This window comes from Phacochoerus africanus, chromosome 11 (assembly GCF_016906955.1).
Source record: "Phacochoerus africanus isolate WHEZ1 chromosome 11, ROS_Pafr_v1, whole genome shotgun sequence".
In the NCBI taxonomy this organism is placed as follows: domain Eukaryota; kingdom Metazoa; phylum Chordata; class Mammalia; order Artiodactyla; family Suidae; genus Phacochoerus; species Phacochoerus africanus.
In genome coordinates this window covers 51,448,367-51,463,311 of record NC_062554.1, presented here as the reverse complement: position 1 = coordinate 51,463,311, position 14,945 = coordinate 51,448,367, and the positions used below count along the sequence as shown (strand labels likewise).

The following is a 14,945-nucleotide window of genomic DNA, read 5'->3' as shown; positions in this document are numbered from 1 at the left end:
TGACCTGGCAAGGGCGGAGTCTGACCTTATCGGCCCCGCGCAGGCCCCGCCCACAAGGCTCCACCTCTGCTGGCGTCCGCACCGCCCTGGCGGCGCAGGGGTGCGCCCTCCTCGCAAACATGGTCGCTCTGGGGTTTGTGTTTGGGTTGGTGCTGTCGTTACTCTTGCCGGCCGACGCAAGTGCAGGTGAGGCGGCCGGGCTCGGCTCGGGCCGACCCCTGTCCGTCCGTCCGCCTATGCGGACTCTGAGTTACTCCGTAGGACGGCCCCCGAGTCCCCCTCTGTAGGTCTGGGACGGGACCCCGGGCCGGAGCCTGGTTCTCCTTGTAAGGCCTAGGCTGCCCCGCCCGTCCTCTTTCTCCACTCCCTTCCACTGCCTTTATGATGCAGGGAGTGGGAGAGTTGGGTTTATCTAAGCGGGGGAAAGCCCAAATGTTCCCAGACCGAGGCCCTTAGTGTCTCTGAATAATTGCAGGGGAACTCGAAGGGGAGGGGGCGAAGCTAGTTAGATAATATTTGGAAACTGATGACTCAGTCATCCAAAACATTTCAGTGCTGCCCCCTCAGTGGCACCCTTGGGGAGGGTTTCCTTCAGGCTGGGTTCCTTGGGGGAATTAAATTTTACTAGTTTTAAGTGGTTATTAGGGCTAAGAAATAAACCCCCTCACTAGCTCAGAATATTTAAGACAGCTTTGATTCCTGCTGCAGCTCGCAGATATTGGTGGTGGGATAATATGCGTGGCATTGAGGAGGAGGGTGACTCACTTTGACTATTGTTCAGGTCATATTGTTTCGTTTGAATACCCCAGGCTGGACGCTGGGTCACAGCCATGGAGAAACCAGAAGAGGGACCTTGTCCAGAAATGCAAGTAAAGGGATAATGCTGGATTTTTTTTTTTTTTTCCTTCTTCATCCGACCACTCAAATAGTGGACCCCAAAGGTCCCTGTTAAGAAAGGAAATTTGAGGAGTTCCCGTCGTGGCTCAGTGGTTAACGAATCCGACTAGGAACTATGAGGTTGCGGGTTTGATCCCTGCCCTTGCTTAGTGGGTTAAGGATCCAGCGTTGCCGTGAGCTGTGGTGTAGGTTGCAGACTTGGCTCGGATCCAGCGTTGCTGTGGCTCTGGTGTAGTAGGGCGGTGGCTACAGCTCCAATTGGACCCCTAACCTGGAACCTCCATATGCTGTGGGACCGGCCCAAGAAATGGCAAAAAGACAAAAAAAAAAAAGTTGAGGTGGGAGAACAGAGTCAAGAAAAATGACTGCAGCTCTGCCTAAGAACCTACACGGTGCCCAGATGCAGACAAACTGCAGCCCATAAATGGTTCTTCAGGGTTTATCAAAAGTGTAAACTAGCAGCACTCTGTGTATCATTTCCTGACTTATGTCCCCACTTGGTGAGTTTTGAGTCCAGTATATTAGGTGGGGAAAAGGAAAAGAAGAGAGCAGGATTGTTATTTTATTAGTTTTTCTGTTAAAGGCTGTTAACTTTAATATTACTATTTTATCATTGCCTTTGGGTCATATTGTTACATCACCTTCATTAACAATAACTTGATTTTTCATTCGTTAAAGATTTAAATTTTCTTTCTTTTTTATTTGGTTGCATATCCTGACTTCTTTCCTTCAAATCATTCCCCCTGCACCCATGTTTATCACCTATTTTTTTCCAGCCACAGCTGCAGCATATGGAAGTTCCTGGGCCAGGGCTTGAATCAGAGCTGCAGCTGTGACCTATACCATAGACAGGAATGCCTATCACTTAATATTTGAAATGTACAAAAATATGTAGCAATGAAATAATAAAATGAACACCCAGGGAAGTTCTACCCAACTTAAGAACTAGAATGTTGCCAGTTTTATTGAGACTCCATGGATATTCCTCCCCAGTGCATCTAACAGTTCCTCACCAGGGATAACTGCTGTCCTAATTTTGTCAGTCTACTTTTAATGACCACTTTTAACTTCCCAGAACACTAATTTCTCTTTTTCTATTCCAACACGCAAATGAAGGAAAAAAATTAAAGACTTAAAAAAATTTCAACTGTTGGAGTTCTCATCGTGGCGCAGTGGAAATGACTCCAATAGGAACCATGAGGTTGGGGGTTCCATCTCTGGCCTTGCTCAGTGGGTTCTGGCATTGCTGTGAGCTGTGACGTAGGCCAGCAGCTGTAGCTCTGATTTGACCCCTAGCCTGGGAACCTCCATATGCCACGGGTGTGGTCTTAGTTTAAAAAAAGGCAAAGCAAAAAAAAAAAAAAATCAAATATTAAATGTCTTGTAGTTGACAAAAAACAATTACTAGTCCTGCCTCCTTTCTTGTTCTCGGGTTTGGCCATTGCTCAATTCCTCCGTAATGTTCCACTGTCTATGCTTATCAGCTTGGAATGTGAGCTTTATAAGGACAGGGAATATGATTTTTCTTTGATTTATCACCAGCCTCTAATGGTGGCAGAGTAGAAATTGCTGTAACTTTGGAATCAGGTGGTTTGGCTTCTTGTCTGGTCCTAAACTACCCCTATGTGATTTGAGGCCAAAGAAGTTTAACATCTGTAATGTGTTTAGCACTGTGCTTGCCATAAGTAAGCTCCCCAGTAGAATGTAAGCTCCCTGCTGGCAAGGAGTTTTGTCTGCTTTTCCCCCTTTCTTTAATGCTTAAAATTGTGCCTCGTACATAGTAGGCATCGATAAGTATTTGTTGAATTAATTAGTGGCCAAGCTATTTGAAAAAATTACCTACTCTTCTTGAGTCTCAGTGTGTTGATCAGTAAATAACATGATTATCCCCCAGAGTGTAAGAGATTCTTTAACGCCTCTAAAATTCTTTTTTTTTTTTTCTCTTTTTAGGCCCATAGCTGCGGCATATGGAGAATCCCAGGCTAGGGGTCTAATGGGAGTTGTAGCTACTGGCCTGCGCCGCAGCCACAGCAATGGCAGATCGCAGCCGAGAGTCTGTAACCTACACCATAGCTCATGGCAACGCCAGATCCTTAACCCACTGAGCGAGGTCAGGGGTTGAACCTGCATACTCATGGATCCTAGTCTGGTTCCTTAACCACTGAGCCATGAAGGGAACTCCAGCCACCTCTATAATTCTTTAACTCAGAATGGAGATATGCACACAGAGGTTCAGTGAATGTGTGATGTCAAAAAGGGACTGACTTGGAAAGGTATTTTCCCTGGCCTATGAGAGGGCAGCTGCACACATCCAGAGCCCCTCATTTGCATGGGCTCCTATGCCTGCCTAATGCAGCCAGTTTTCTTCAGTCTGTCCTGTACCCCATCTTCTTTCTGCTTAGCTCTTAGGCCTTTGGTTTTCAGGGTTTTTTTTGGCATATGAAGCACTCACCCAACACTAGGCCTCCCCACACGTGCCTCTCCCCTTTCCTCCAGCAGACTGCCAACGTGCTTATGCAATTCTGGGCCATTGTAGTCTCTTCCTAGAGCATTTTTGCTCCTGGTAGCTGTGCATCTCCAGCCTAGTGAGTCTTCTGGATGATCTTTGATTGTCATGTAGGTTTTATGATGAAACAAACTCATAAGAGAGAGAGAGCTAAGCGATGTCTAGGGACTGGGCTGTTATTCCAAGTGCAGGACAAATAGGCCACCAAGTCTGTGCAGGAGACCCTATTAGCTGTGCTGCCCTGTTAAGTGTGGCCTAAGGGGCTGTCATCATTTGTCGCTTCCAGGGAGGAAAATGTCAACCTTGTTAGTTCTGATTCTCTTTCCTGCCTATCATTTTTGTTTAAAATCTTTAAGAAAAATCTTAATTTTGTTAATTATTTTCCTCTGGGGAGTTTTCTGTTTTGTTCAGACAAATTGGGATGGAACTTTAAAAGTTTTTTTTCTCATGTTAAATTTTTATGAAAAACTCCCTGAGATAATTTGGAAAGATGCTTGTTATTAATAAAATAGTTCGATATAGGCTGGATGTTAAAAATAGGAATGATCTCGTTAAAGTGAATTCTTATTCAGTCTTATTAGTGACTGTCTAGAATAGAATCCACAATTTCAAGCCCTCTTTCTCTTGCTCTTTTTGTATAATTTAGCTTGTGAATTGGGTAAATTGCAGCGAAAGATCTTTTGTTTAGACATTTTGACCTTCTGTCTCTCACTGACCTTGTTTTTTTTTTTATCTTAATTTATCTGAATTTACCTTAGAAGGAAGCAGCCTTGTCATAGGTATTCATAAATGCTTATTTAGAATTTTCAGTGGATTGTTGAAAAAACACAATAAGGAGAATTATTTGAGGGAAACTGATGCTGGGAGGACTGGAAGGGGGAGATGGGAGGGGGATTAGAAAGGGCTAAGTTGGAGTAAGGCAGGTCTTTTTATTCCCAGCTATGAGGAGTGGGAGTGGTGATGGAAATTCAGGGAAGGAAGTGGCTTATTTTTCTCATAAATACCATCTGTGGGGTGCATAAAAAGAGCATTTTTGTGATTTTTCAGGGAGAGAGTCAAGCATTAGGGCCAAGCCTGTAAGCAGTGGAAGATGAAGAGCTCTTAAGGGGAAGAGGCTTGTGGCAAATGGGTTACCCTAGGCTCATTGAATTTTCCTTATTGATCATCTTGACTATGGTGCTTATTGCTGGAAACTGTTCTTGTTATGTTGCTTTACCTAATTAGGAGGAATAAGATCTAGCTTTAGAAAATTAAGAGCACTGGGTATCTTCAGCTTCTCTTGTATAAAGACTCTATGTCCCTTGCTTTTTAACCAGATTCAGTCTTTGATGAATCTCCCCAATGGTGCTCTTCTAAGTGTTTGCTAAATTTTTTAGACGTTGGTTTTCGGTTTGCTTCCTACATCGATAATTACATGGTGCTGCAGAAGGAGCCTGCAGGGGCAGTGATTTGGGGCTATGGCGTATCTGGAGCCACAGTGACAGTGACTCTGTGCCAAGATCAGGAAACCATCATGAAGAAAGTGACCAGTGTTAAAGGTAAGACAGTTCATCTTCTGTTGAGCTTTTATCTTCTTCTGCCACCTACTGGATGATCTGAAAATGAATGCTAATGATTCAGCTCAGATTATCCATCCATCCATCCATCTATCCATCCATCCATCCAGGTTATTTGAGTATTTACCATGTGCCCTGAGGATACAAAGTCCCTGTCCTCAAGGAACTCATGGAATAATGGGAACAAACACCAAGTCATGTGATGCTTAGATGAAAATGGGTGTGGAGTGTCATGGGATACAGAAAAGAAATATTTAACTCATTGGATGGTGAGGGAAGGTTTCCGCTGAAGGTGGTAACATTTGAACTGAATTGCATCTAAAAGAGAGGTGGTATGGATGAGAGGTGAAGAATCTAGGCTCTGGAATTCCCTTCCCCATGCAGATCCTGACTATTGCTTAATGGCTACATAACCTTGGACAATGCTATTTAACAACTCTGTGTCACAATTTATTTGTCAAGTGATAAAAATATTATTTAGGATTATTGTGAGGATTATACGAGTTAACACATGTAAAGTACTTAAAATAGTGCCTGGAACACAGTCAGTACTGAGTGTTAGGTGTTGTCATTGTTAATATTATTTTTATTCTGATATTTAGTCTGCACTCAAGTATTTATTGAGTGTCTATGAAGTGCTAGGTGCTTTACTGGGTACTGGTTATACAGTGATGAGCAAAACAGATGTGGTCTCTCCCCTAATGAAGCTTATAGGTTAGGGGAGGAGACAGAAAAATAATCTATATAAAAATATATTGAGTAGTTATACAGTGAAGTGTGGTCCGTGCTGTAGTGGGGAGTACGAGTGCTAGAGGAGTGCTTAGGAGGGAGAATTAACATAGTCTAAGGCTTATCTTGAAAGCTGTGCTGGGCAGACCAGGTAAAGGGAATAGCCTGGGCAAGAGCATAGAGACCTGAGTGAGCCTGGGTCCGTGGAGAAATGCCAGGTGGGCTGGTTTGCCTGGAACACTGGTATACGTGACTGGTGGTGGATGACAGGAGACAAGGTTGGAAATGTGGGAGGGCTGGTTTGTCATTGCCAAGGAGTGTGTACTCTATTTTGGATAGATGGATTTTAAGCAGCAAGATAACACAACCAGATTTATTATCTTAGATTACTCTGGCAGCACTGGAAGAAGGACAGGAGGTAGATAAGACCAGAGGTGGTGGGACCAATTAGCAGGCTGTTATGACATTCAGGCAATAGGCGTTGAATGCTTGACCCCAAATTGTGGCTGTGAGGATGTTCTGGAAGATGATAATTAGCAGTTAGCAGGCTTCATGAGCAGAGAGGTTCTACAAAGGAGTCTCTGTCCAGCAGAGAGAAAGATGTGTAAGACAATGTGTGGAGGAACTAGAAGGCATGCTCAGGGATGGGTCAAGTGGATACCTGATTTTACCTTAGTGAGAGGTAACTATGTTGCTGAGAGATGTTGAGGTGAGGGTCTGAATGGGTGAGGCGGGGGTGGGGGGGGTGAGCTTAATGTGGGGGTTGCTGGTTTGAGAAGGGACTTGAATATATACCGGTCAGCAAAGCTTGCGAACATTTTATTGGCCCCTGTACACAAGGATTGCCTGATTGGTTTTGTCAGTATACAGGGCTGATATCCAGTCCAGAGTGATCCAGACCCTGGTGCAGACTCTTAATGATTCATTTCCATTCAACACACATTTAAAAAAATTACTGAGTACCAAACATAGATGCAAGGTAAGTGCCTCTGTTTCTTGGGTTTTAAGACTTTTTAAAGGTAAGAATGTTACTGAGTAAAGCTCAGAAACCTGAAAGGGAAGCTTAAGCTGATTGAGAAGTTGTCATCTGACAGATTTAAGTGCTTTGGGGGATTTCCCGTTGTGGAGCAGTGGAAATGAATCTGACTAGTATTCATGAGGATTCTGGTTTGATCCTTGTTCTCACTCAGTGGGTCAGGGACCTGGCATTGCCGTGAGCTGTGGTGTAGGTTGCAGACATGGCTCAGATCCCATATAGCTGTGGCTGTGGTGCAGGTCAGCAGCTACAGCTCTGATTAGACCCCTAGCTGGGATCCTCCATATACTGAGGGTGTGGCCCTAAAAAGCAAAAAAAAAAGAAAAAACAAAAACACTTTTTGGTGATTTGGAGGTTATACTGAAAATGAGGAAATCAGGAGACCAGCAGTGCTTTCTTTTTGTGTTGTATCCATCTTAGAAATGAACAGTGCAGAGTACAAAAAGTGGTACTGTCAGTAAAACAATGTTGATTTTGAAACCTAAAGAATTGATGTAGTTTAAAAATAAGGAATAGGATTTCCTTGGTGCTAATACTTAACATTACCAATAAATAGGCGACAGAGACTGCACAGTACTGTAGAAGTAGAGAAAGCACATAATATATAGCATTTCGGTTTTTTAAAAATGTTCCTATGCATGATTTTTAGTTTTTTCCCCCTTCATGGCTGTTGCAGGACCAATATTTGGAGTGGCCACAGTCGAGGCAGGAGGGTAGGTGGTGACAAGAAGGAATAAAAGGTAATAATTAGGGGATCAACCCCTCTTCTTCTTTATAGTGACAGTGAACCTGCTCACTTTTCTGGAGTTCATTTCTATAAACATCAACTGAGAGCTTATTATGTATAAAACGCTGAGCCAGAGACCCTAGAAAATACAAAGAAAATTGTAAACAGTGCCCACCGTCCAGGAACTCACTCGCTCATGCTGTCCTTTCACCTTTAGCAGTTTAGGTTCAAATTGTGCTTCAGTTGCTTCACTGCAAAGTGAGGCGTCATTTGGAGTTAAAATATTCAGCAGCAGCTTAAGGGAACCAAGTGATTTGTGGACTATTGATGGTAATTTCACAGAAAAAGAGATTGTTGTTATTAGTGGGGTGAGGGGTAGACAGATCTGTTTATTAGGCTCTCCACACTGACTGGGTAAAGAAGAAAGGTATTTTAGTTTATAGAGATCTGCAAACCTACTTCAGTGGACAGCTTGCTCCGTCCTGCTCATGAGGCAAAATGGGTAAAGTGTTATTTGGAATAAAGGAGATAGACATGTAGGAAATTTCCCAGGGCAGCGGAGAAAATGTTCCTCAAAGGAAATACTACAGGGTATATTTGAAGGGTTGACTTCTGTTTAAATTTTGATGACGACTCTGGGGTTTTCAGCCAGACTGCCTCAGTTCACTGTTCTATTTCTATTAATATTTAACTTATTACCTATAAACCCCTAGGTGCCCACAGCAAAGTGGAATTTAACAACATGAAGGTTTTTGTCCAGCAGACTGACAGTTAAGCAATGGGAAAATTAAAACCTGAAGGATGACTGGGAATATGCTCAGGTTCTGGGCCTGTCCAAACCATGTTGTCAAATGATGCATAGTGATTCTTTCAGACACAAGGAGTAAAATTGAGGCAAAAAGCTTTATCTTTTCACTTTGACACACATGGGGGATGTATACATAGGTGATAAAATGAAGGTGTGTCTGTCTGAGTTTGTCATCATAATTGAGGTAAATAGAAAAATACAAAAAGCCTAATTAAAACCCTTAGAAAAATAAAAAGCTCCTGGTTGCAGTGTTACACATGTGCTAGTTTTCTGTGCCACATATGTTACCACAAACATAGGGGCTTCAAACAACACACTTTTACCATCTCACAATTTCTATAGATTTGAAGCCTGGCCATGATGAGGCTGGATTCTCAGACTTTCAGAAGGCTGAAATCTGGGCTTTGGCTGGGCCGAGTTCTCGTCTGGAGGCTTGACTAGGGAATGATTTGCTTCCAAGCTCCCTTAGTTTCCAGCAGATTCATTTCCTTGTGCCAGTATCTCTGCTGCTTTGAGTCTCTGACCTCTGGACCTTATTTAAAGGGCTCTCCTTATTTAGGTCAAGACATAGCCAGGATTACCTCCCTTTTTATAAACTTAGCCAATTGATTAGAGATTTTAATTATATCTGCAAAACCCCTTCCTTTTTTCTATGTAACCTAATCACAAGAATGGCTTTGCATCCCCTTTGCCATTTTCTGTTGATTGAAAGCAAATCATATGCTCTGCCTGCACCTGAGGGGAGGAGTTATACAAGGGTGTGACTTATTGGGGGTCACCTTAGGGATGTCAGCCATAGCATACAATAAGTAACTTGCATAAACAGTTTTATTGATAGAAAAATATTTAAACTTTTTTTAACAAGTCATCTTTAGTGGTGGTGCAGGTGAACTTTGTACAGAATAATGCAGATCAGGAAGGGGCAGTTTGGGCAGTAAGGCCTTCTTTACCTCCAAGTTACTTCCATAAACCACTGGACCAGTTTGCAGCTGGTGAAGTGCCAGGATTCTCTAGGGGAAGAAGTGATTAGGGTTGCTTTCAGCTTTAGGTTTTTCCTCTTGGGAAGGGAAAGGTCATGGATAATTTTCCTTTTTTTTTTTCTTCTCTGCTTCTGAGATTTGGCACAATAACCTGAAAAATAATTAACATCTGATGTGAATAGCAAAGAGAAGAAAGCAAGATGCACTTTATGACTAATTATGTCTCTAGACAAACTATTTTAATTTTTTGCCTTTGATTGTTTATTCTTCCCATTTTGAGGTGGGGGTTGGTTGAGGAGATGGAGAGGGTTCTTTACTTATGCCTTTGGCTGGAATATGAAGAGCAGAGGGACAGTGAGAAATAGACCACCAGATACACTGACCATTAGGCAGGAAAACACAAAGCCCTGATCAGTTTGCATGGCTTTCTTGCCAATAACCCAGGGTGGGGGTTTACTCTGCCGTTTACTTGCTCAAGTGCCTGGCACATGGTAAGCACTCTTAAGTAGCTGTACCGTGAAGGCAGGGTATGAATCTTCCTAGATGGGAGAAGAAAGAATGTGAAGAAGCAGAGATTTGAATGCATCAGTAGTGAGAATTTATAGAAACCTGGGCCTAGATGGGTAAAAGAGGTTACAAGTCAGCAAGTGACTAGGGCCCAGAGGAAGGAACCAGAGCAAGTGTTGTTCAGAAAGCCACCAGGATCAGCAGAAGCCAGATGGATGGTGAACTTCAATTCCTCGTGGTCAGTGACTCGATTGTATAATTTGGACTCAACCTCATGGGCTTGGTGGGTCAACACAGTTTCTGAAATCTATGGCTGGACTTCATGGGCCTGTGGTCAGCTCCACTTTAGCCCTCCCAGTGCTAAATGGATAGGCCAAGTTCTCCTTGTGAAATGTCCCACCCTTGCCTTTAGTCAAAGAAGCAGCCTTTACAAAGGCTGCTCTCCTCTGTATATATTTAGGTGAAAATAAATCTACATTTTTTTTATTTTTTATTTTTATTATTGTTTTTTTAGGACTGCACCTGTAGCACATGGAAGTTTTCAGGCTAGGGGTTGAATCAGAGCTGTAGCTGCCAGCCTGTGTCACAGCCACAGCCATGCCAGAACCAAGCTGCGTCTGTGACCTACACCACAGCTCTTGTCAACGCTGTATCTTTTTTTTCTTTCTTCTTTTTTTTGTCTCTTGTCTTTTTAGGGCCGCATCTGTGGCATGTGGAGGTTCCCAGGCTAGGGGTCTAATCAGAGCAGTAGCTGCTGGCCTACAGCACAGCCACAGCAATGTCAGATCCCAGCCGAGAGTCTGTGACCTACACCACAGCTCATGGCAATGCCGGATCCTTAACCCACTGAGCGAGGCCAGGGATTGAACCCGAAACCTCATGGTTCCTCGTTGGATTCATTTCCACTGCCCCATGACAGGAACTCCCAACGCTGGATTTTTAACCCTCTGAGTGAGGCCAGGGATGGAACCTGCATCCTCATGGATACTGGTTGGGTTCATTATCACTGAGCCAAGACAGGAACTCCTTTTTCAAATTTTTTAGGAGTTCCTCTTCTGGCTCAGCAGTTAACGAATCTGACTAGCATCCATGAGGACACAGATTCCATCCCTGGCCTCGTTCAGTGGGTTAAGGATCTGGCATTGCTGTGAGCTGTGGTGTAGGTCACAGACACGGCTTGGATCCTGCGTTGCTGTGACTGGTGTAGGCCAGCAGCTACAGCTCCAATCCCGTTCCTAGCCTGGGAACCTCCATGTGCCAAGGGTGTGGCCCTAAAAAGCAAAAAAACAAAAAACAAAAAACAAAAAAACATAAATATATTTAAAATTTTTTCTCTTCTTAGTCCATATTATTTTAAACCAATTGTTTCTGAGTTAGTTTGACCATTAATAACTTCTCTGGAGTGCATCTCTTTCTCCTGCCTGTCTGGAGTTAACTTTGCTTAATGCCCATGATCGTGTCAGGGGTTTGTTTTTCTCCTCTGAAGTGGGAGAAGGAAAAAGCAGCAAACTAAAAGAACTTGAAGACTAGAACACAAGGAAGTTCTCCAGGGTCTTTGAGGAAGTTGAGAGGCTTACTCGGGAGAGCAGTTCTTGGAAACAAGGCTCAGTTTCCTTCAGACGCTTTAGGCTCTAGAGGAGCTCATCTCTGGTGTAGTAGGGTGGTGTTGCCATGTTTGGCCTAAATGTCTTCCCCTTTCCTTCCTTGTCTTTTTATTTCTGGGCAGCCACCCTTTTTCAGATGCTCTGGTGAGGGTAGTTTTCCCCACCAGCCATATGGCCTGGTTTGAGGCTAAGTGTAAATACCTCATTAACAGCTGTGCCTGGGAATAACTCGTAGCAGAAGGTGGAAAAAATAGTTCCATCCTGGGTTTTCTGGGGGTTGACCTCATCATCACACAGGAGTAATGTTGGTGGCAGGAGGACAGAGCTCCAGTAAGTCATGTAGGTGCAAGAAGCCTGGAAAGACCTTGGCAAGGCTGTCATTAGGACAGATTGGAGTGTCTGCCTGCTCAGCCGAGAGAGCCATACGGAGCACATCACACCTGGGCGCCGCAGTCTGTACTGGCTGCCCACTGTTTCCAAAACAGCGATTTTTCTGCTTAGGTGAATTCTACACTTAATATGTTGACGTCTGCCTCCTGGTGGTATTAAAAACAATAGCGAGCATTTGATCCTGGGCTTAATTGACCTCTCAGGGGTGGGAGTAGGAAGCTTGGTTGGTTGTGCTCTGGAGAGGAGCGAATTGCTTCCTTTCTTGGAGGCCTGGTAGTTTTGCATATCTCCGCAAGGACTCTGAGCAGTCCTTAAGAGTTTGAGCCTTGACCAAAGTCCTGCCGTGCATCTGGACTTCTCCCCTCACCTCTTGCTGATTAGGAAGAACTTACCACAGTGCCTGGCATAGAGTAGGCACTTGGCTAGTATTTTTATAATTGTTACTTTTTTCTGGCTGGCATCATAACTTTAGGATGCTCCATTTCCAGTTCTTGCCACTTTTTTCCCCTCGAATTTACATTGATCTGATGGGCACAGTTATAAGTCAGTTCATATTCCTCAGCATTGTGCCAAGAATTTTTGTTTAAAAATCATTATCTCTCTATTTTATCCATTTTCTCACTCTCATTTCTACAACTTTGCTCATGCTGTTTGGTCCTCCTAGGCATCATTTTGCCACTTGGAAGATATTTTTCTTAAGTTTCCGAGTCTGATGTTGGCAGCGGTGGTGGTGTGAGTGGGTGAGAGGTAGGAAGGTGGTAGGGAGGTGGTTCCCTAGGAAAGTGCTATGAATTTCTGAAATAGGGTCTTGGATAGCTTTTCATCTCCCTAATTGAGTCCGAAAACCTTAAGTCTGGTAAATAACTCTGAAAATAATTAATTGGACAAGTCTAAATATCTTCTTCAAAGAGAGATTAATTTATATACCTCCTACTATTTCTTTATGTGTGAGTTTCTCCACTCACGTGTTTAACTGTTGATAAGAGAACCCAGAACTACTGGTGATATTAACCCCTGAGAGCAACATGGGGTGGAGGTCAGGGGATTGATGACAAGGATGGTACCGTCAAGTAAGGAATTTCAGATTATAAATGATTTTCTCTGACTTGTCCCCTCATTCGATCGGACAATTACAAGTTAATTTGGGGTGCTCTGTAATCTATTAGATTATGATTATATCAATATTGACAGTTGGATAGGATAGTAAGAATTTCTATTTTACCTTTTTTATTAAACTCCCTTGAATTTAATCTGAGTATTTTTGTCTGTCCTCATTTAGGATTATAACTGGGTAATTTATTTTTCTTGTAACTGCTTCGTTAAAGTAAGGAGGGATTGGAGGAGTTCCCGTCATGGCACAGTGGTTAACGAATCCGACTAGGAATCATGAGGTTGCGGGTTCTGTCCCTGTCCTTGCTCAGTGGGTTAACGATCCGGCATTGTCATGAGCTGTGGTGTAGGTCACAGACGCGGCTCGGATCCTGCGTTGCTGTGGCTCTGGCGTAGGCCGGTGGCTACAGCTCCGATTTGATCCCTAGCCTGGGAACCTCCATATGCCGCGGGAGCAGCCCAAGAAATAGCAAAAAGAAAAAAAAAAAAAAAAAGAGGGATTGATACAGATTAAGGTTAGTCAGGCCTCGGCTTTTGTTATTTCTCTTCACTTGTATGAAATTTGGCCAGTCTTCTTAGCTTTGAATTCAGTTCATCAGAGAAGCTGGGAATAGCCATAAATAAGTCTGATACGTGACAGGACTTGCTTGAGTTTCATTTTAGTTAGTTGATTGATTAATTCCGTGGTGCCTTGTTGTTATTTCAGCACCCTCTAGTAGCTGGATGGTGGTATTGGACCCTGTGAAGCCTGGTGGACCTTATGAAGTTGTAGCCCAACAGACTTATGGGAGGATGAACTTCACCCTGAGAGTTCATGATGTCTTATTTGGAGATGTCTGGCTTTGCAGTGGGCAAAGTAACATGCAGATGACGGTTTCACAGGTAATTTGCAGACTCTCAGTGATAGGTATGAAGAAAAAGGAGGAGGAGGAGGGGAGCCTGTGCCACGCTCTGCTCTAAGTGCTGTTTTTACATGTTAATTCAATTTAAAACTTTATGGGGTAAGTACTGTTACTCATATCTCACAGATGAAGAAACTGGCCCTAACTGGGCTTAAGCTCCCTGCCTAAGGTCATAGCATTAATAAAATAGTGGCCAGGGTATGAATGCGACCCCTGAGCCTGCTTTCTTCGTTATTATGGCTACTCTGCTGTCGGTGTGCAGGGAGGGAGCACTATTTTCTTAGGTTCGTTAACTGCTGAGGCACGAAGGGAACTCCTGCCTTCAATTTGATATAAAATCTCAGTTACCATCAGAAACTCTCTAGCTTCTGTCGTTAGCCTAACGAAGGTGGTTAACGAACCTGACTAGGATCCATGAGGATGTGGGTTTGATCCCTGGCCTCTCTCGGTGGGCTAAGGATCTGGCATTGCCGAGAGCTGTGGTGTAGGTCATAGACTCAGCTTGGAACCCGAGTTGCTGTGTCTGTGGCAAAGGCTGGCAGCTGTAGCTTGGATTTGACCCCTAGCCTGGGAACTTCAATATGCTGCAGGTGCGGCCCTAAAGAGTGTGTGTGGGGGAATCAGAGGCAGAGTAGGTTACTCTTGTTTTTGATTGATCTTAAAAGATGACCTTCTGGATTGAGCCTAGGCAATCAAAACAATTAGATTTTGTTTTAATGCTGAGCAGCTGACATACTCTGTCCTTAGTTGTCATGGAGATTAAAAAATTGAGACAATGATGACTTTGCCTTACTAGTTGTATGGTTTGTAGCAAATCACTCGGTATTTATGAGACTTTGTTTTTAAAACACGCTTTTAAAAATTGTGGTTAAAATTAATATTACGTATTTATCATTTTAACCATTAGTAAGTGTACAGTTCAGTGAGTGGCATTAAATATATTCACAATGCTGTATGTATCCATAGCACTCTCTATACTCAAAGGTTTTTCATTATCCCCAACATATAGTCTGTACCCATCAAACAGTAAATCCCCCTTTCCCTTCCCTCCATCCACTGGTAACCTCTATTTTGCTTTCTTTTTCTGACTTTGCCTCTTCTAGGTACGTGATATAAGTGGAATCATATAGTATTTGTCCTTCTGTATCTGACTTATCTTACTAAGCATAATGCTTTTAAGGTTCATCCATGTA

The 14,945-nt window shown here is 43.2% G+C and overlaps 1 protein-coding gene across 5 annotated transcripts in view; it reads left to right on the top strand.

Annotated features, from left to right (window-relative positions):
- The first annotated feature begins 63 nt into the window (after positions 1-63).
- The window catches only part of SIAE (sialic acid acetylesterase), a 39,807-nt gene continuing 24,925 nt past the window's right edge, over positions 64-14,945 (top strand). Inside the window, exons 1-3 of one of the 5 annotated variants that reach the window (XM_047752165.1) lie at positions 64-186; positions 4,780-4,941; positions 13,557-13,732. In XM_047752165.1, coding sequence (XP_047608121.1) covers positions 120-186; positions 4,780-4,941; positions 13,557-13,732 — 405 coding nt within the window. In that variant the 5' untranslated portion in view covers positions 64-119. Of the gene's footprint in view, positions 187-4,779; positions 4,942-7,400; positions 7,465-13,556; positions 13,733-14,945 lie in introns of those variants that run through there. The other 4 variants (XM_047752166.1, XM_047752171.1, XM_047752167.1 and 1 more) reach the window with 4 other exon arrangements.